The 19,287-nt window shown below is 50.2% G+C and overlaps 1 protein-coding gene across 3 annotated transcripts in view; it reads left to right on the top strand.

Annotated features, from left to right (window-relative positions):
• ZDHHC3 (zinc finger DHHC-type palmitoyltransferase 3) overlaps positions 1–12,363 on the top strand; it is a 59,551-nt gene extending 47,188 nt beyond the window's left edge. For all 3 annotated transcript variants that reach the window (XM_040246775.1, XM_040246776.1, XM_040246774.1), the window contains one exon: positions 9,922–12,363. In XM_040246775.1, coding sequence (XP_040102709.1) covers positions 9,922–10,182 — 261 coding nt within the window. In that variant the 3' untranslated portion in view covers positions 10,183–12,363. The remainder of the gene's footprint in view (positions 1–9,921) is intronic.
• The last annotated feature ends 6,924 nt before the right edge of the window (positions 12,364–19,287 follow it).

Here is a 19,287-nt window from a genome sequence, read left to right as displayed (position 1 = left end):
TGACCCTAGAGCATTTTAGAAAGCCCTCACTCTGCTGTGTTCCCTCAAGGATCTGTCCCTGGGAGGAGAGAGTGCTTTTGCTATGCTCCCTTTTGCCAGGGAGGAGAGAGTAGGACTCGGGGAATATTGTCAAGTATTTGAAGGCCTCAAAATACCCCATCATCAAGGGCATTTTTTTTTTTTAATGAATCACATTGGTTCTTCTCCCCATGGAATTTCTAAGGAATACAGTAGACCATGCTAAAGATATATTGAATTTTGTTTTCAAGTCCTCAAAATAGAAACTCACTGTTTACACCTGAGCGTACCACCTATATCTTTCCCAGAGAGTCTCCTTCTGACATCCAATGTGATTCTGTCTCTGGGTTTTTACAAGCCCTTGGCTGAAAGAATGAATGTTCCCTAGTTCTCAAGCCAGAGTGAAGAGCTGCACTCAGGACATAGGAAATATCCCCAAACTCCCCGTGTTCTTCCTATTTTATCTTGTTGAGATGGAGAATGTTTTGCCAGGAACCCAGTGAGTGGAGGCTTCCCAGGTGGCTCAGAGGTACAGAATCCACCTGCCAGTGCAGAAGACTCGAGAGACACAGGTTTGATCCCTGGGTCGGGAAGATCCCCTGGAGAAGGGCATGGCAACCCATTCCAGTATTCTTGCCTGGGAAATCCCATGGACAGAGGAGCCTGGCGGGCTACAGTCCATGGGGTCGGATACAACTTGGCGACTATAGCAACAGCAGCAGCAGCAGCCAGCGATGAGGAATGTGACTGTTCTCTGCAGCACGGTGGTTGAGCTTCCGCCTGGCATCCACCCAGGAAGAAACAGGCATCCCCAAGCCCTCCTCAGTCTCCCAGGATGGCAGATGAAGGACATCTCTACACAAAGGCAACCCAACCTTTTGCTTCGGCGCAGGAGTCCCGACAGCACTGAGTGGTGCACATGTGGGCAAATGAGCCAGTAGTAGCCACGGTCTTCCAGAATGCGGGCTCTGAGGAGTGGAAAGCGGAAATAAAGAGGAAGGCGACTTGATCAGTTGGACTGGTGACTTCTTCCCACCTGTCAACTTCTGGTTCGTTTTCATAGCAACCAGACTGAACATGCAGAAAGCTTAGGAGCAAACAAATCTCTGCGTATTTACATCGGCTTGGTGACATCATGCACAAGGTAGACGCGGGTAGAAATGCATGTGCTTCGTCTCCTAGTCATGTACTGTTTCATCTTTGTAATACTTTTTTCATGGAAGAACGCAAAGTGAGACGACTTACTAGCTTTTAAAACCCACCTTCCTCATGAGGTAAATTAGTGTTTATTGAACACTTATGTGAGGTCGGTATCACACAGAAACCCCAGACCTTAAGGCTGGGCTGGGTTCTTTCAGCCAGGCTGATGGGTTTTATGTTTTTCTCACTTCAAAGCTTGTAGTACATAAGCCTACACAGTGACCTAGCCCGTAGAAGTGAGGGGTTCCAACCTAGAAGGGGCCTTTAGTTAACAAAGATATTTGAAGAGAGGAAGATTTTGCTAGACTCTCTCTTGAGAATCTTCCTGCTGAGGGATATGCTGAGGCAGTGCATCTCCAAGTGTGGTCCATAGACCAGCAGCAGCTGCATCTCCTTGGGGACTTAACAGAGACCCAGATTCCCTGGTGCCACCCCAGACCTGCTGAATCAGAAACTGGTTGGGGAGCAGCGATCTGGATGCTCACAGTCTTCCAGGTGATGCTGACCCGTGTTCAAGTCTGAGAATCCACTTAGGGGCTACAGGGGTCCCCCACAGGCCTGCCAATGATGTGGTCCTGGGTGCTGCTGGTGTCAGCATGGTGGTAGCTGGGGTTTTGCCCACTGTGAGCCCCTCTTCACTCATAACCGGCAGCCTCCCCGGCCAGTGAGTGCCAAGAAAATAAGGAAAGTGTTTGAAGGGGAGCCAGACTATTCACCTGTCCAGTGATCTTCCTGCATATCTCATCTGACCCACTGGTTTCTGCACCAAGAGGGCCCTTTGGGTGAAGAACCATCCCAGAAGAAGATGGAAAAGAATGGAGCCAGGGTCCTCCCAGCAGGAGCGGTAGCCAGTGAGTGAGTGAGGCTTGGGGCAGACACAAGGATGTCCTGGCCTTTGGTTTCTGTCTCTGGACCTCAACTCCCATGTGGCCTTTTCTTGCATCTTTTAAATACATATCTGCCTGAGAATCACCTAATAGAGGATGATGGATTCACAGTGAAATGAAAATAACCCATTCACAAGTCTACAGGCGTCCCTGGTGGCTCAGAGGTAAAGGATTTGCCTGCCAATGCAGGAGACGCGAGAGACACAAATTTGATCTCTGGGAGGATCCCCTGGAGAAGGAAATGGCAACCCAGTTCAGTATTCTTGCCAGAAAAATCCCATGGACAGAGGAGCCTGGTGGGCTACAGCCTATGGGTGTGCAAAGAGCTGGACACAATTGAGCGAGTAAAGAAATCTACGTTTCCAAACTGAAGACTTCCATTTCCCCCATTCTCTCACTCAATTAAAAAAAAATCATTGATAACTGGACCCTTGTGATTATACTAGCAAAGCAGAGTGAGCCTCAGGGATCCCTCATCTGTGCCGGTGGGAGCTGAGGACGCTGATCCAGGGAATTATGAACAATGTTGCAGAATAGCTGATCCATGGAATTATGAACAATGTCACCAGGATAGTGTTTGCAAAAACCTTTAGGATGAAGATACACGCTCTGACACGGACGTAAAAGATGCTCTGAATTCCTGCAGCTGAGGTCGTGTGGTGATGGGTCCTTGGGCCCTCTGTCTTTGGTTCCGGTCTGGCTCAACTCCTTCCTTCCTGTGACCTTAAGTAGTAGTTTGCTTCAGCCTCTGCTCATCTGTGAAATCCCGGAGATAATCTAACTCACAAGGTTGCTGTGAGGATTCAGGGAGGAATGGATGTGGATGTTAGGATGGGGTCTGGCATGTTGTGGCTCTAGAGAGTGTTAGCTCTGGGATAATCTAACTCACAAGGTTGCTGTGAGGATTCAGAGAGGAACAGATGTGGATGTTAGGATGGGGTCTGGCATGTTGTGGCTCTAGAGAGCATTAGCTCTGGCGAAGCTGTGCTTTTCAGAGCATGTGCACAGTTCGTGTGTGAGATCAGTTTATTGGTTTGCAACAGCATTTTTTAAACAGAGATAAAAAATAAGGCCTTACACCTTGTAAAAGATGCATTTTCATGAAACTTTGGTGTGTGTGTGTGTGTGTGGTAGGCTGCAACAGAATAGTATTCCCTATTGTTGTTTCATCGTTCACTCTGTCATCACAACTCTTTGTGACCCCATGGACTATAGCCCGCCAGGCTCTGTGGGATTTCCCAGGCAAGAGTACTGGAGTGGGTTGCCATTTCCTACTCCAGAGAATCTTCCCGACCCAGGGATAGAGCTTGCATCTCCCTGCATTAGCAGGCAGATTCTTTACCACTGAGCCACCAAGGAAGCCCATTTCCTATTGTGGGTTGCACTAAAAACATGTGAAACTGCTGCTGAGGAGAGAGTTGTTCGGCTGTCACCAAGGAGGGCACGTTTGCGTGGGCTGCAGCAACTCCAGCTTTCTATGTCTGAGATGCAGGGACCTCCCGCTCTTCCTCTGTGGGCTTCAGCCAAGTCCTTTCAGAGCATGCGCCTGGTCTCCGTCTCCTGGGGAGCCGTAGTCCTGGTTCATCCATTCTGGGGCATCCATCAGTTGGTTTATAGATCACTGCTCACGTGGCACCCAAGGCTGATCAGGCACGAAAGGCCAAAGTCACACACTGCCCGCTAGAAACGCTGGTTTAGGCAGTTGCCCCCTTACCAGGAATCAGCCACCCATTCCTGTTGGCTTGAGTGGGAAGTGGGTATCACTGCTGCCTCCACAACCCTCTAGCTTAAGATCTCTGCCTCCAGGACACCTTGAAATCCACACAGAACTCAAAAGTGAGTCCCACCAGAGAAAAGAAACCCCACTGGCTCCTCTGAGCCGGATGGTCCTGATCTTCAGCCTTTCTCTTTTTTCATCTTTTTGTTTGTTTGTTTGTTTACTTATTTGGCCATCGTGTGGCATGTGGGATCTTAGTTCCCCACCAGGGATCAAACCCGTGCCTCCTGCAGTGAAAGCACAGTCTTAACACCTGGACTGCCAGGGAAGCCCCCCTCTGCCTTTCTTTTGCATCAGATTCATTTGGAGTATTTTCTCTTCTTCAGACAGACATTCGCGGATGTTTGTCCACTTCACTGTTGAGGAAGTTCGTCTGGTGAGCAGGTCAGGCTCTGTCTGGAACATTTTTACAAGCTTGCTGAGGAGGTTGAGTATCGTTCTGCGGGCTCTCTTTTTATTTTTTAACTTGTTTATTTACTCTTTGGCCACACTGGGTCTTCATTGCTGTGCGCAGGCTGTCTCTAGTTATGGAGAGTTGGGGCTACTCTTCGTTGTGGGCTCCAGACACGTGGGCTCAGTAGTTGTGGCACATGGCCCATGACATGTGGGATCTTCCTGGACCAGGGATCGAAACTGTGTCCCCTTCGTTGGCAGGCAGATCCTAAACCACTGGGCCACCAGGGAAGTCCCCCTCTTCTTAATTAAAAGAAATTTCATTGAAGAATAGTTGATGTATGGTATTATATGTTAAAATATAGTGATTCAAAAATTTTAAAGGTTATACTCCATTTATAGTTATTACAAAATCCTGGCTATATTCCCTGTGTTGTATAATATATCCTTGTAGCTTATTTTATATACAGTATTTTGTACCTCTTAATAACTTACCCCTGTATTGCTCTTCTCCCTTCCCCTCTCCCCGTGCTGCTGCTAAGTCGCTTCAGTCTGTGTCCGACTCTGTGCTACCCCATAGACGGCAGCCCACCAGGCTCCCCCGTCCCTGGGATTCTCCAGGCAAGAACACTGGAGTGGGTTGCCATTTCCTTCTCCAATGCATGAAAGTGAAAAGTGAAAGTGAAGTCGCTCAGTCGTGTCCGACCCCTCAGCGACCCCATGGACTACAGCCTTCCAGGCTCCACCGTCCATGGGATTTTCCAGGCAAGAGTACTGGAGTGGGGTGCCATTGTCTTCTCCATCGCCTCTCCCCATGGATAACCACTAATTTGTCCTCTGTATCCACGAGTCTGTTTCTTTTTGTTGTTGTTATATTCACTAGCTTGGGTTTTTTTGTTTGTTTTTTTAAGATTCCACATAGAGGTGATATCATACATTATTTTCCTTTCTCTGACTTATCTGACTTAGTGACTTCAGTTATTTCAACTTAGAGTTCATCCATGTTGTTGCAAAAGGAAAAAATTATTTTATGGCTGAGTAGTATTCCATTGTATATATATACACACACCACTATTTCTTTATCCATTCGTCAGCTGTAGATACTTAGGTGGCTTCCATGTCTTGGCTATCGTAAATAGTGCTACTGTGAAGATTGCAGTATCTTTTGAAATCAGGGTTTTTGTTTCTTTCAGATATATCCCCAGGAGTGGAATTGCTGGGTCATATGGTAGTTCTATTTTTAGTTTTTTTAAGAAACCTCCATACTGTTTTCCACAGTGATTGCACTAATTTACATTCCTACCAACAGTGCACAAGTGTTCCTGTCTCTCCACATCCTTGCTAACACTTATTTGCATTGTTTTTGACAATAGCCACTCTTACAGGTGAGAGGTAACATCTCCTTGTTGGGGATTTTTGGGGGCTGTGTCCAGTCTTCGTTGGGGTACATGGGATCTTTGCTGTGGCATGAAGGCTTCTCTCTAGTTGTAGGCTTGCAAGCTCCAGAGCATGCAGGCTCAGTAGTTGCAGCGCTTAGTTGCTCTGAGGCATGTGGGATCTTAGTTCCCTGACCAGGGACTGAACCTGCATCCCTTGCATTGGAAGGCAGATTCTTAACCACTGGACCACCAGGGAAGTTGCTCACTGTGGTTTTGACTTGCATTTCCCTGATGATTAATGACATTGAGAATCTTTTCACATGCCTATTGGCCATCTGCATGTTCTCTTTGGGGAACTATTCAAGTCTTCTGCCAATTTTTTAAGCAGGTTGTTTGTTTTTGATATTGAGCTGTAAGAGCTGTTTATATACTTTTAATATTAACCCTTTTTTGGTCATATCATTTGCAAATACTTTCTCCCATTCTGTAGGCTGTCTTCATTTTGTCAGTGGTTTTCTTTGGTGTGCAAAAGCTTTTAAGTTTAATTAGATCCTACTTGTTTATTTCTGCTTTTATTTCCTTTGCTCTAGGAGACAGATCCAGAAAATATTGCTACAATTTGTATCAAAGAGTATTATATGTTTTCCTCTGGGAGTTTTATGATTTCTGGTCTTACATTTAGCTCTTTATTTTGAGTTTGTTTTTGTATATGGTGTTAGAGAATGTTCTAATTTCATTATTTTACAGGTGGCTGTCCAGTTTTTCCAGCACCACTTACTGAAGAGACTGTCTTTTCTCCTCTGTATATTCTTGCCTCCTTTGTGTTAGATTAATTTACCAAAACTGTGTGGGCTTTATTCCTGGGCTCTCTATTCTGTTCCATTGATTTGTTTGTTTTTATGCTAGTTCCATACTGTTTTGATTATTATAGCTTTGTAGTATAGTCTGAAGTCAGGGGGCCTGATTCCTCCAGCTCTTGTTCTCAAGATTGCTTTGGCTATTCAGGGTCTTTTGTGTTTCCATATAAATTTAAATTTTTTGTGTGAAAAAATTTGAAAAATGCCATTGGTATTTTGATAGGGATTTCATTGAATTCACAGATTGCCTTGCATAGTATGGTCATTTTAACAATATTAATTCTTCTAATATAAGAACATGGTATTTCCATATGTTTGTGTTGTTCTGTGGGTTCTTTTGCTTCATTTTCCTCTCCAGCTTTTCCCTGCCTTTGAGTGAAGATTTGCGGTAGGATTGAAAACGCAGAGGGCACACCAGTTCCCATCCTGGTTCTGAAGCACAACCAGCAGGACTAGCTTCGGCCGCTGTCACAGCCTCCCAGCACCTGTGTCTTCTATGCCAACTGTCAGTACTAACACCCACCTCCTCTCAGAGGGGTGTGAGGATCCACAGTGATAGCTTTGAGTGAGCCCAGTCAGTGCAGACCCCCCATTCTGGCATTTCTGGACGTCCCCTCCGTAGCCTGGCCAGCCACATAGCCATGCTCCAACCCCTCCTCTCTCAACAGGCTGCAACTGATCACTCAGGAAGGAATGCGGGATCCCTAGAGCAAGTCCCTCAGCTGGCCATCACTGATCCTGCTAAGGAGGGGGGCCTGGTGAGGGACCAGATTGTGAATATCATGGCCTCCTGTGCCCCAGACCCACATGAGCCTCCCTTAAGAGTTGTGTCTACATGGTCCATTTCCTGACACAGCTTTCTTGTTCTCATTATAAAAGTCACACCTGTTCATTGGTGAAAACTTGAAACAGAAATAAATCTAAAATCTCATTCCCAAACCCCAGATCCTAAGATGATGTCACACGCAACTTTGCTTTCTTTCCTTGTCGCCACATGGACAAGAATTTGCAGTGTGTGTAAACCTGTATCGATGCCACTTGTTGAGGATTTTTACTGAAGTTGATTTACAGTGTTGCACTGATTTCCCTGTACAGCAGGGTGATTCAGTTATGTCAGTACATATGTACGTTCTTTTTCACATTCTTCTCCACTATGGTTTATCACAGGAAATTGAATACAGTTCCCTCTGCTGTACAGTGGGACCTTATTTATCTATTCGATATATAATAGTTTGTATCTACGAATCCCAAAGTTCCAGTTCTTCCCTCACTCACCTTTCCTTTCCCTTGGCAACCCCAAGTCTCCTCTGTGAGTCTGTTTCTGTTTTGTAGATACGTTCATTTGTATTGTATTTTAGATTCCGTATGTAAGTGATACCATAGAGTATTTGCCATTCTATGACTTGCTTCCCTTTCGTATGATAATCTTCAGGTCCATGCATGTAGTTGCAAATAGAATTATTTCATTCTTTTTTATGGCTGAGTGATAGCCCATTGTGTGTGTGTACACCACATATTCTTTATCCATTCATCTGCTGATGGACATTCAGGCTGTTTCCATGTCTTGGCTATTGTAAATAGTGCTTCTCTAAACATAGGGGTGCATGTATGTTTTCAAATTATAGTTTTATCTGGGTATATGTCCAGGAGTGGGATTGCTGGGTCATATGGCAACTCTCTTTTTAGTTTTTTGAGGAACCTCCATACTGTTTTCCATAGCAGCTGCACCAATTTACATTCCCACCGACAGTGTAGGAGGGTTCCCTTTTCTCCACGCTCTCTTCAGCATTTATTATTTGTAGGCTTTTTGATGATGGTCATTCAGGCCCATGTGAGGTGGCACCTCATTCTAGTTTTGAGTTGCATTTCTCCAATAATTGGCAATAATGAGCATCTTCTCACATGCCTATTGGCTATCTGTATATCTTCTTTGGAGAAATGTCTGTTTACGCCTTCTGTCCATTTCTCAATTGCATCGTTTGGTTTTTTTGTCGTTGAGTTGTATGAGTGAGCTGTTTGTATATTTTGGAAATTAAGCCCTTATTGATGCTACTTTTATGAACTGTATTAGTGTTCTGCTTATAGAAAAACATATAGAAAATTTACTTAGCCATCATTATTGGGTATTTTGATTGTTTCTGAGTTCTCATTATTGTAATTCTGCATTCAAGACTATATTGCCTAAATCATGGTGTCTCAGATTTTTTTACCTTTCTACTGAGATATCATTTCAGATTTAATCAAGAAAATGGTAAAAATAGTACAAAGAGCTCCCATATGCCTTTCAGTCAGTCTTTCCAGATGTAAACATTTTATAAAACCATAATACAGATATAGAAACTTGGAACTTTATTGATATAAGACCATTAACTGATACGATACTATTAACTAAGAGTGCTGGAGAGGAAGTGACTCAGGCATAGCCCGATCTCAGTCAGGATGTGTGTCAGTCTCTCCTGCACAACAGAGAGGACTGGGCCGGTTCGGTAAGGATCTTACCTGGAAGAGAAAATCTAGAACTGGGTACTAAGAGGTCCTTCCGCGGTGGAAAGCACTGTCCGTGGGCAGGACGGGTGCCTGACCTTTGCCCCTGGCAGAATCCCTGGGCTCCAGAAGAGCCGGAGCGGGGCAGCGACCCGGTGGGGGTAGAGGGTGTTGTGGGTCTGGCCTGGCTGTGCCTTTAACTCCCGTGGCTTCTCCCCCCTCCCCAACACCCTCTCTGTGGCCTGGCGCACGGACACCCAGAGGCAGGTGAGTGGGCAGCTCGGGAGAGGCCTCAGGGCGCGTCCACCGCATGTGCAGGCCCGGCCGGCCCTCGCCCCACCGCAGAGCGGCCCCGCGAGCCCTCCGGCTGCCCGTTGCATGTGGCGCTGACTGTGCTCGCGGCTGCCTCCTCCCCTCACCTGTCCCGTGTCCCCTGCGCTCGCCTTAACCCCAGCATCCCGCTTCAGGCCGGTTTCCCTGCGCCTGCTGCCAGAGCGGGGAGCGGCCCAGGATTCTCGGGGAAGGGTCATCTTTCCAGGTGGTCTCAGGATGGGGGGGGGCAGCTCACGCCTACAGAGGCCTGAAGGGTTACCCCTTGGTCGTTTGTCACCGGGAAGCCCGGTCGCTGTGCAGCAGCCATCTTGGGAACCCTTGATCCTGTGGAAGGGAAGGGCAGGCAGGGGTAGGAAAGGCAGACCCTGCTGGGTGTGCTGCTCGGCGCCCCGCCCCGCCCTCTGAGGAGCCTCCCCCCCCCCACCCCCCCGTCCCTCCCCTCCCCCCCCGCGGAGGCGCCCCCGCCCCGGCGCCCCGCCCCGCCCTCTGAGGAGCCCCGCCCCGCCCTCTGAGGAGTCCCCAGCCCTGGGCCTCCGCGCTCTGCTGTGTGGGGCCCAAGCACGCTGACCCTCTGTATCCCATTCTCCCCGCAGGGCATCGAGCGCCTCCAACGAAAGAAGCAGCGCAGGGAACGCAGGGGCAGCTGGAAGTCGGTCAAAGAGACCTTCGGCGGGGACTTTTCCCTGAACTGGTTCAACCCATTCTCTGGACCGCGTTACCCAAAGCCGCTCAGCGACAGAGACTGGGTGCGACAGGTGTCCTCGGTGTCAGACACGGAGAACACGGAGACGACGACGGAGGAGCCGTCGGAGGAGCCAAAGGACGAGGACTTCGCGGAGGTGGTCGATGAGTGACGCTGCGGGGCGGGGGCCGGCACCGGGCCTCGCTGGCGGCGGCCGGGGGCGCCTGGGCACCCCGCGCGCTCCCCTCCCGCTCCTGACCTCCGACTCCCGCCCCCCTCCCCACGCCGGGCCAGGTCAGGCGGTGGGGTGGACGCAGCATGATGGAGGCAGACGAGAGACCTGCTCTGAGCTCCCCACCCCGTGAGGGATTGTCAGGAACCATCCTCCGAGGCTGGGCGCGCTTCTCAGCCTGCACAGCCTCACCCAGAAAAGGAAACTCCGAACAGGGCAGCCCAGGGGCAGAAAAGAACTTGCCTCTGTCCTTTCTTGGGGTGTCTGTCTTCTCTTGAGAAGGTTGGGGCCCAGGCTCCTGGCTTTTGGCAACTAAGGCCGTGAGGCGGTGACGGTAGGACAGAGCAGGGCTGGCCTTGGGAACCTGGGGGGACCCCAGCATCAGGCGGCAAGGACCCTGGCCGCTCCCCAGAAAGGGCTACCCACCCCAACCCCCGTGCCTGCCTTACTAGGAGACAGCCAGGGCGGCCTTGGCTACCTCCGGGCTCCAGCTTGGTTTGAGAGAGGGCCCCACACATGTGGGACGTGCACGGTTGGGCACGAGCCTAAGTTGTGACAGCAGCACCCAAACTGAGCTCGAGTTCCACAGACACCAGAAGCCTTAGTCTGCTCGAGGTGTCCTGCCCTGGGGCTAAGAATCTGTCCACTTCCGGTGGAGGGGCAGAGGGACAACCTACATAGAGCTCCTGGAACTCCGACCTCCTCCGTGAGAACTGCATTTAACTGTCCCTCCTGAAAAGAGTCTAACCACCCACATGGGCAGATCTGACCAGAAAATCTGGCCTGAGAGTCTTAGGCCTGTTCTCCCAAGACAGTGTCCTTTCTTGGGGCGTCTCTCTCAGACCATGGATGGTGGCCAGGGCCTGCCAGTTAAGAAGCAGGAAGGCCCCCTGTCACACGTACAGACATCCCACACTGCCAGGCTGAGCCGGGACCCTGGTCATCCCATGTGAAGCCTGAAGTGTCCGTGATCATTCCTGAAGGTCTGAGCAGCGCGTCCTGGGTTCACAATCCCTGTTCTCATAGCAGCTGAAGCAGCATCTTCACAGAGTCCAGCAGAGGGTTGGTGCCCCGTGGTGATCGTGGGTAAGAAAGGAGGGCCAGGCAGTGGCCTAGTTCTGGGAGGGCACCCTTGGGCATTCCATAAACATGGTGATTGTCAGAGAGACACTGCCGTCCACCCCCAGTAACCTGCCAGGCTCTGGGTTTTCTTGCAGAGGGGCTGCTTCTTTCCTCATCCCAGCTCTAATGTCTCACAAGAGGGCGACAGCAGGACTCTGGCGTTGATAGAGCAGTTGGCAGGGCATGGGGCCTTCCACACCCAGGCCGTAGGCCTCTTTTCTGGGTTCGTATCAGCTTTAATATTTATTAACAGCCACATAAGGGACCCTGGGGGGCTCTGAAGCCTGTTAACTCACCATCTAGCCAGGGTGTGGCTACAGAGGCCTGCTAGTTTTTATCCTTACCCAAAAAAGCATCCAAGGCACAGGCTTGATGGACTGTACACCCAAGAGACTCCACGCTGGGGAAGGAAAGCTGTCCCAACCCCTGGAGTCCCCAGGAGGCCGTGGTTAGAAGGAGATAGGGGTCACTGGTCACTGTTTGCAGACAGCTTCAGGGGTCTCTGCTGAGTCCAAGCCCCAGGTCAAAGGCATGTGCTGAACCACAGGGCCCCTGAGAAATGTCCCTGCATGACAGGCTTGAAATTAGTCTTCCTCTGGCCGTCATGGCCCGAAAGCAGAGGTACCCACCAGGCCCAAAGCCACTTCTGCTTTCAGATTGGTGGATGCGGAGGCCTTTCACCCACACAGAGTAGGACCCAGAGCCGACCCCTCTCCTCGCTGAGCCCATCTCGCTCCACACTAGACACATCACACCGTGTCCCAGGAGGGGCACCTGGGTGGTGTGGGAATCACCTGCCCAACCCTAAGCCTCATAGCCTCGCACCAGCAACCACAGTGGCCTTCTCTCCATGGTGGCTGTCGCCAGTGTGATATTCTGCTTAACCCCCAGCTAACCACCGGGCGACTGATGTCAGAACAAGCTGAGGGCTGCAGGGAGGGAGGCCAGGCACAAGCCTCCACCTCTTTGTTTGAATAAAAAGCTCTCTGGTCCACCTCAGCTGCCAGAGTCTCGTGTCTTCATGGAGCTCCCAGTCTAGACCCCTGGGCGGCGTCCTGCCTCTCAGGTCACCTTGAGGACATCTCTAAGCCTCTTCTCTCCCATTTGTGGCCCAGGAGACAAGTGTCACTTAGCTACACCCTTGTCTTGGGATTTTCTCCCCGTGGTATTTCCAGCAGGAAGAAAACTCACCTTTTATGCACCAAGCATTGATGGAGCATCTACTGTGGACATTTGGGCCGAGAGTGCCCAGAACTGAAGGTCCTTGACTCTCTAGAGCCCAGGCCTCCACCTCTGAATCTCCTGCAAATTTCACATAAAATATCTCTCATTCAGCCCACACGGTGCTACATGGTGCCTCTGCCAGAGTGTGTCCAGTTCGGGTTATGGCCTTAGAGGGAGGAGCAGGTGTCCCCAACAGGGTCCAGAACAAAGAAGCCTGACCCCAGAAAGAGACAGTCCCTTGACCTGGGAAGTTCGGAGGATCAGACGGCTCTCCAAGTTCCCACATGGTCCCAGCGTAAGACTCTAAGAAGCTTGTTCACAGAAAGAGAAAAGTGACCTGGAGGACCACATGGTCATCTCGAAGGCATTGGGATTTAGTTAAATGTGCACTGATCATCTGAGCAAGTCTCTGGAGGGCAGCACCCAGAGAAGAGCTGCAGGTAACACAAGGGCTTTGTGTTGGCACAAGGAGGTGCCTCCTTCTGGGATGACCAACCCGCCCCCCAGGAAGGGACAGACCCCTGCCCGAGGGAAGGGGGTTCTCCCTCCCAGGCTGAGCCACCTCCCTGGGGCCGAGAGCGTGTCAGCAGGCCAAGGCCATCTCTCCGGGTCCCTGTGCTCCTGCCCACCGCTCTGCTTCCAGGCCCACCATACGGGGCCAGTAGCATCAGTCAGATGAGGTGAAGGGCTCATGGGGCTCATGCCCCCTTCATGAGGGCACTCCTTGGGATTCTTCTTTACCCCAAAGGTCAGGATGGGTCACCCTTCTTTAACCCCCTTCTTTTCCTAGAGTTGGTTCAAGTCAGGGCCCTTCTGGCTGGCCTGCCTGCTTTTGCACCCTGAGGTGGAGGCCCATGGGGTCACTAAGGCGGCTTTATCCCTGGGGGTCAAGGAGTGAATGGGAGGTACAGGGCAATAGATTTTAACCTCCTTGACCATGAGAGGGAGGAACTGAAGCAACAGGATCAGCAAATTCACTGACCGGTCTAGGGCCATGTCCAAGGTGGTTCACAAGGGCAGGCGTTCTTGAAAAGGGAAGCTCAGGTCTGGGGGCATTGGGGGACGCAGGGCTGACTCTGCTCAGCTAGGCAGTGGCCTGGGATGGGCCTGCTGGCGTGATGAGCTGGGGTGCGGAGGGGGATGTTTGGGGTATTAAGAGTGAGAGTGAAACATCTGGATAAGAACCAGGTGAGGAGCCTGTGGCTTCCTTGGAGAAGGTTCAGAGGCTGTTTGGAGGGAACAGGTAGGCAGGCTCCTGCACCAGGAGGGGTGGTGCCATTTACCATCTTCCCCCGTCCCTCCCCTGCCCCGTGTCAGCCCCCTTGAAGTTTCCTGATTTTAACTTACCATGATCAAGTAGGTGGGACCACTGGATCACCCACCACCATCTCAGGGGGCTGGGGCTTCTTCCACGTGGAAGACTGGAAATGGCCCCTGCGCTGCAGGTGCCTCGAAGGCCCACCAGCCGTGGGGAAGCGCAGGCAGGCAGGGGTCATGAATCTTGGTTTCAGGTGTCACAGTTTCAAGTTGCCTGAAGTTGTCAAAAGTCAAAGGCAAGCAGACAGCACGTGGTCCTCAGTCCTGCGTCTGGTTTGGGCCCGGGCTTGGTGTGTGCTGAGGTCTGTAGGAAAGGCCCTGTCCGCCTGCTGGCCCTCAAGTCCCCTTGGGGAGGAAGGAGAGGTGGGAGTGAGGCATGGGGCAGAAGTCATTGGACTTCAGGCAAACACAGCGGAGAGAGAAGATATCTTCAGCAGGCCCAGCCAGGGTGGGCAGAAGGCTCCGGTCAGCTGCTGCTTCCAGGGCTGATGTGCACTGGGACTTCTCACGGGGTGAGTGGGCAGCAGCTAGGGTCCAGGGAGGGCCTCTGGGGCTGTGGATGCCTTTGGTTCTGATCACAGACAGCCGTGGTCCAAAGCTCAAGGTGGCAGGGCAGGGCTCTGGGACCCAGGCTGGGCATTTCTACTGTCAACAAGGTGATCTGTGATTCCACGTGACCTGGCCCAGTGGTTGTGCTGCTGTGGTTGGTTGGCCTTTGAATGGTATCTTTCACCCAGCTAGCTCTTGAATCTGCCCTCATATGAGTAATCAAACCTGATCATCTGAAATCTAATGAGTAATAAAATCTAAGTATCTGAAAGCTAATATCTAAGCTTTTCCTTGGAAGAAAAACTATGACAAACGTAGACAGCATATTAAAAAGCAGAGACATCACTTTGCTGACGAAGGTCCGTATAGTCAAAGCTACGGTTTTTCCAGTAGTCATGTATAGATGTGAGAGTTGGACCATAAAGAAGGGCACCAAAGAATTCAAACTACTATGCTTTCAAACTACGGTGCTGGAGAAGACCCTTGAGATTCCCTCGGATAGGAAGGAAATCAAACCAGTCAATCCCAAAGGAAATCAACCCTGAATATTCATTGGAAGGACTGATGCTGAAGCTCCAATACTTTGGCCACCTGATGCAAAGAGCTGACTCACTGGAAAAGACCTTGATGCTGGGAAAGATTGAAGGCGGGAGGAGAAGGGTAGATGACAGAGGATAAGATGGTTGGATGGCATCACCAATTCAATGGACATGAGTTTGTGCAAACTCCAGGAGATGGTGAAGGACAGGGAAGCCTGGGGTGCTAGAGTTCATGGGGTTGCAAAGAGTCAGACACCACTGAGTGACTAAACAAAAATCCCTAGGCAAGAAATGCTGAAATGTTCAACCAAGGCTCAGAACCCATCAGCTGCCACCTCCTTCTGGGGCATCAGGCAAAGTCTAGTTGGTGTTGAGAACAGTCTTCTCAGCAGGAACCTCTTTCACCTTATTGGAACTAAACTTGATGAGAAGTTTCTTGAGTCCAGTTTTTGTTGGGATGCCTTGTATGTGGAATCTGATGGTCTCTCCCGGCTTCACTGCCCTGGAAAATTCAGACACACAACCATACAGTTGGCGGGAAGTGCTGCGGGAGAGGGGAGGGGCACTGTGTGAGAAGCCGGGAGTCCCAGCCTCAGCTCAGCCTTTTTGAAGGGTCCTGCCTGGTCCTGAGCAGGGCACATGGGCGTCCGGCTGAGAAGTACCTAGGAGCTTTAGACGATTACTAATGATGAGACCCAGGCTGGAGAGTCAGTTGCAGCCGTCAGGGCTGGAACATGCTGCCAGGGCCAGGCAGGGATGTCAGTAGTATTTCTGCCATTGGGAGCACTGGGTATAAACCGACTAGCTGAAAACAAGTTCAACCTCCAACTTGCTGAGTCTGATCCACACACTGAGTTTTACAACTTGAATTACTACAGAAGACCTTCACACTGTAGAAAAACACACACGCTCCTCTTGCTTATTCTGAAAGATCAGAAGATCCAGAAGTACAACGCTCAAGTTCCTACACAGTCTCAGCTAACCAAAGAGAGCTGCAGCACCTACTGTTTATAAGGTACCTCAAACATCCCCAGAGACATAACTGCCTGGAGACACATGTGTTTTCCCCAACTCCTCTCAGGAGGTGGGAGAAGTTTTCTGCTAAGCCACTTAGGTGAGGGTGGGGAGTGAAATTCCCCAAGAGAAACTCTTGACGCTTAAGTCATGAAAGACCCCTCACTGCCTTGGGGGGTGGGGTGGGATGGGGGGTGTGGGGAGGGCAGGAGGTGCACACCTGCAGGAAAGAGTTGCTAAGAAGCTTTTCACTGTAACTTTTGCATCTTTAGAATTTTGTACTACGTGCAAATACTTATTCCAAAAATTAAAATGTTTAAGATTCAGATGAGCAAAAACTTTAAAAAAAATTGCCTATTGAGGCATCACTTCTTCAGAAATTCTAATTTGGAAAAGCAAGGTGTTATTTTTCTTAGGAATACACCTGGCCTGAAGAATAAGCCAACCAAGGCACCCACCAGGGGTCTTAGGGACCCACCCCAAGCCAAGACCGAGCTCCAGGCAGGATCCCTGTCTGCCTCTAGTGGCTCACCTCTACCAGGAGCTTAGCGTACCGGAAAGATACAAATACCTGAGTGGTGGTCATTTTTTCAGACTCTAGAATTTCTGCAATGATGAAACCTTTGATGATTGGTTCATTATCAAACATAGGCAGTCCAAGTAGGTATTGGAATCCAAGGACACAGTCTCTTCAGATGCTGCCAAAGAGCTAGAGAGTAGGGATATGGTCATTTACTGCAGTTCCCCCAAACGAGTTAACATCAAGCACAGAATTAGATGAAATCTGGGTGGACAGAACTGGGTTACTTTGCGTAAGTCTCTTCCTCTCTCTGGAAAGCAAGCAGCTGAGGCTCAAGATGAAATAATAATTGACTGCATTCTCCAGGCTCCCATCCTGAGTCCATGGAGACATCACCAGCTCTAGGACTTTCTGCCCATTCTCAACTGCCCTGGCTACCCACAAACCACTGGTATTTGAAACAAAATCTTTGCCATCATAAAAGACTTCCAATGCTACTTCTAGCACCCCTGATTCATGACTGTGATGGACCCCACGTTTCTGGACTAGTAGTCTCTTTGGCCCCCATTTTCTCTGTGCATAGATTCCTTGTAACTATCAAGCGGTAGCTACTTAGGAAATGTTCATTTGTGTTAACTCACAAACCGTGAAAACCAAGTCCTCTGAAGCAGGGACACACGTGCACATGGGGGTTATCGTCCACCCTTGGACACAGGCAGACCAGTCTCAGGAGGAAGCTACGTGGCCTGGTGGTAGCGGGTGGGGTCCTGCAAGGTATCCGCAAGAGGTGTGGAACAGTAAGTGTTGGGAGGTCAGACGTGGGAGGCAAGAGTTAAGACAGGAATCAAAGAGATGTTCACTTCCTGAGCCAGCTGTGCAGGACTTCCACGGGCAAATGTGGGACAGTCCTAGCACAAACATAATTAAGAACAGGAACAGTCGTAAACCACTGGGTACAAATGAGATCCTTGAGCCCACGCAGAGAGATTGTTTTATAGATGGATAGATGATTGATAGATCAGACAGACAGATGATAGACTGGGGTGAAGGAAGGGCTTTGGTTACAGAATACCAGGGCCCAGCAGGTAAGCTGGGAGGGAGAGCTGAAGCTGGGAAATGACTGTGGAACCATCAGAGAAGGTTGGTGCAGACATGAGTCACGCGTGCACACTCAGTCGTGGCCGACTCTTTGTGTGACCCTGTGCACTGTCGCCCCCGGGCTTCTCTGTCCATGGGATCCTCCAGGCGAGGATACGGGAGTGAGTTGCCGTGCCCTTCTCCAGGGGATCTTCCTGACCCAGGGACTGAACCCGCATTTCCTGCATTGGCAGGTGGGTTCTTTACCACTGAGCCACCTGGGAAGCCCCAGCATGAGCTGTCAGTGGAGAGGAAATTGTTGGGGAGGGGGGCGGCGTGGCGGGAAATGACAGGAACGATTTTCATGAGGACCAGGATATTTGCATGACCTCATTTACTTGTTTACTCCAACCAACTTTGTCCTTTCTGAAATGAAATGGGGAGGAGCTGAGATGCGTCAGGGAGTGTGAGGCAGCAAACGCTGAGATGCTGGGGGACAGAGCAGAGAGTGAAGTGATGCAGACAGCCAGGGCACACTTAAGAGCCTTGAAAAACCGGAAGAGCCACGAAAGGGCGCTCCAAGGAGCCTCTCAAGAGGACCTGGCCGTGACCATGCCTTGATTTTAGGCTTCCAGCCCCAGAACTGTGAGAGAATACGTTTCTGTTGGTTTAGCCGCCAATGTTGTGGCCATTCGTTTCTGCCCTAGGAAGGGAATTCAGGGCAGAGTCCACGTGCCCTGAGCACTGGCGCGTTCTCCCCGCCCGCCACCGCCTCGAGGCCCTGCAGTGATGCAGCACCCCCACACGGGTGGGTTCCGGAGGTCACAGCAGGGCTGGGCCTGCAGGAAGCCACGCCTCAGCCACAATTGTTATTTTTTTTTTAATGCTTTTGTTTTCTGTAGTTATTGCACCTGGGTGGGTGGTAAAGACTGAAATGTCAACTGCTTGTAATGTCATATCATAAATGATGGGGAACCATCCCGATAAGGGTAAGCTGTGAGGAAAGTGCTGGCAGGATACAACTTCCTTGTTTTTCGCCGCCAGTGGGTGAGTTGGAATTTAAATCCTCTCAGTATTAAAAAACAAAACCAGTTTGCATAATGGATGATGTTTGCTGTAACTTCTGCCTCTTGGAGCCTCAGGAGAGAAATGACAGATGGAGACGCACTGTTAGGGTTTTAAAAGGCAAAGTTGCTCTTAAACCAAAGTTAGCGATAGTTGCTAAGTGCTCTTGTGAGACCATCAGCCTATGACTTTTCAGCTTGTGTGCAGATTTCTGGCGGGTGGGGGACTGTCCAATCAGGACTCAAAAATGGCAAGACGGCAACTTCCCTGGCGGGGGGGTTGGGGGATGGTCCAGTGTTTAGGACTCTGTGCTCTCACTGCCAAGGACCAGGGTTCAATCTCTGCTCGGGGAACTAAAATCCCAGAGGCCAAGTGGCGCAGCCATAACATAACATAAAATATTATAAGAGATATGGACAGGTATGCTCCTGAATTTGAAGAACACTCGCCTGGGTAGAGTCAGGAAGGAACTGGCAGGCAGAGAGCAGCCCAGCGCCAGGCCTAGAACTGAGGATGGGATTTCAACTCCCTGAGAACTACAGCTCACCCCAGGTGCTCTTACTCCAAAAAAAATGAGGAAAGGAAAAAACTCAGGGCAGAATCGAGATCACACACTTG

This window comes from Oryx dammah, unplaced genomic scaffold, assembly GCF_014754425.2.
Source record: "Oryx dammah isolate SB20612 unplaced genomic scaffold, SCBI_Odam_1.1 HiC_scaffold_9, whole genome shotgun sequence".
In the NCBI taxonomy this organism is placed as follows: Eukaryota; Metazoa; Chordata; class Mammalia; order Artiodactyla; family Bovidae; genus Oryx; species Oryx dammah.
The sequence above is the reverse complement of the archived record's forward strand: the minus strand, read 5'-3'. Positions and strand labels throughout refer to the sequence as shown.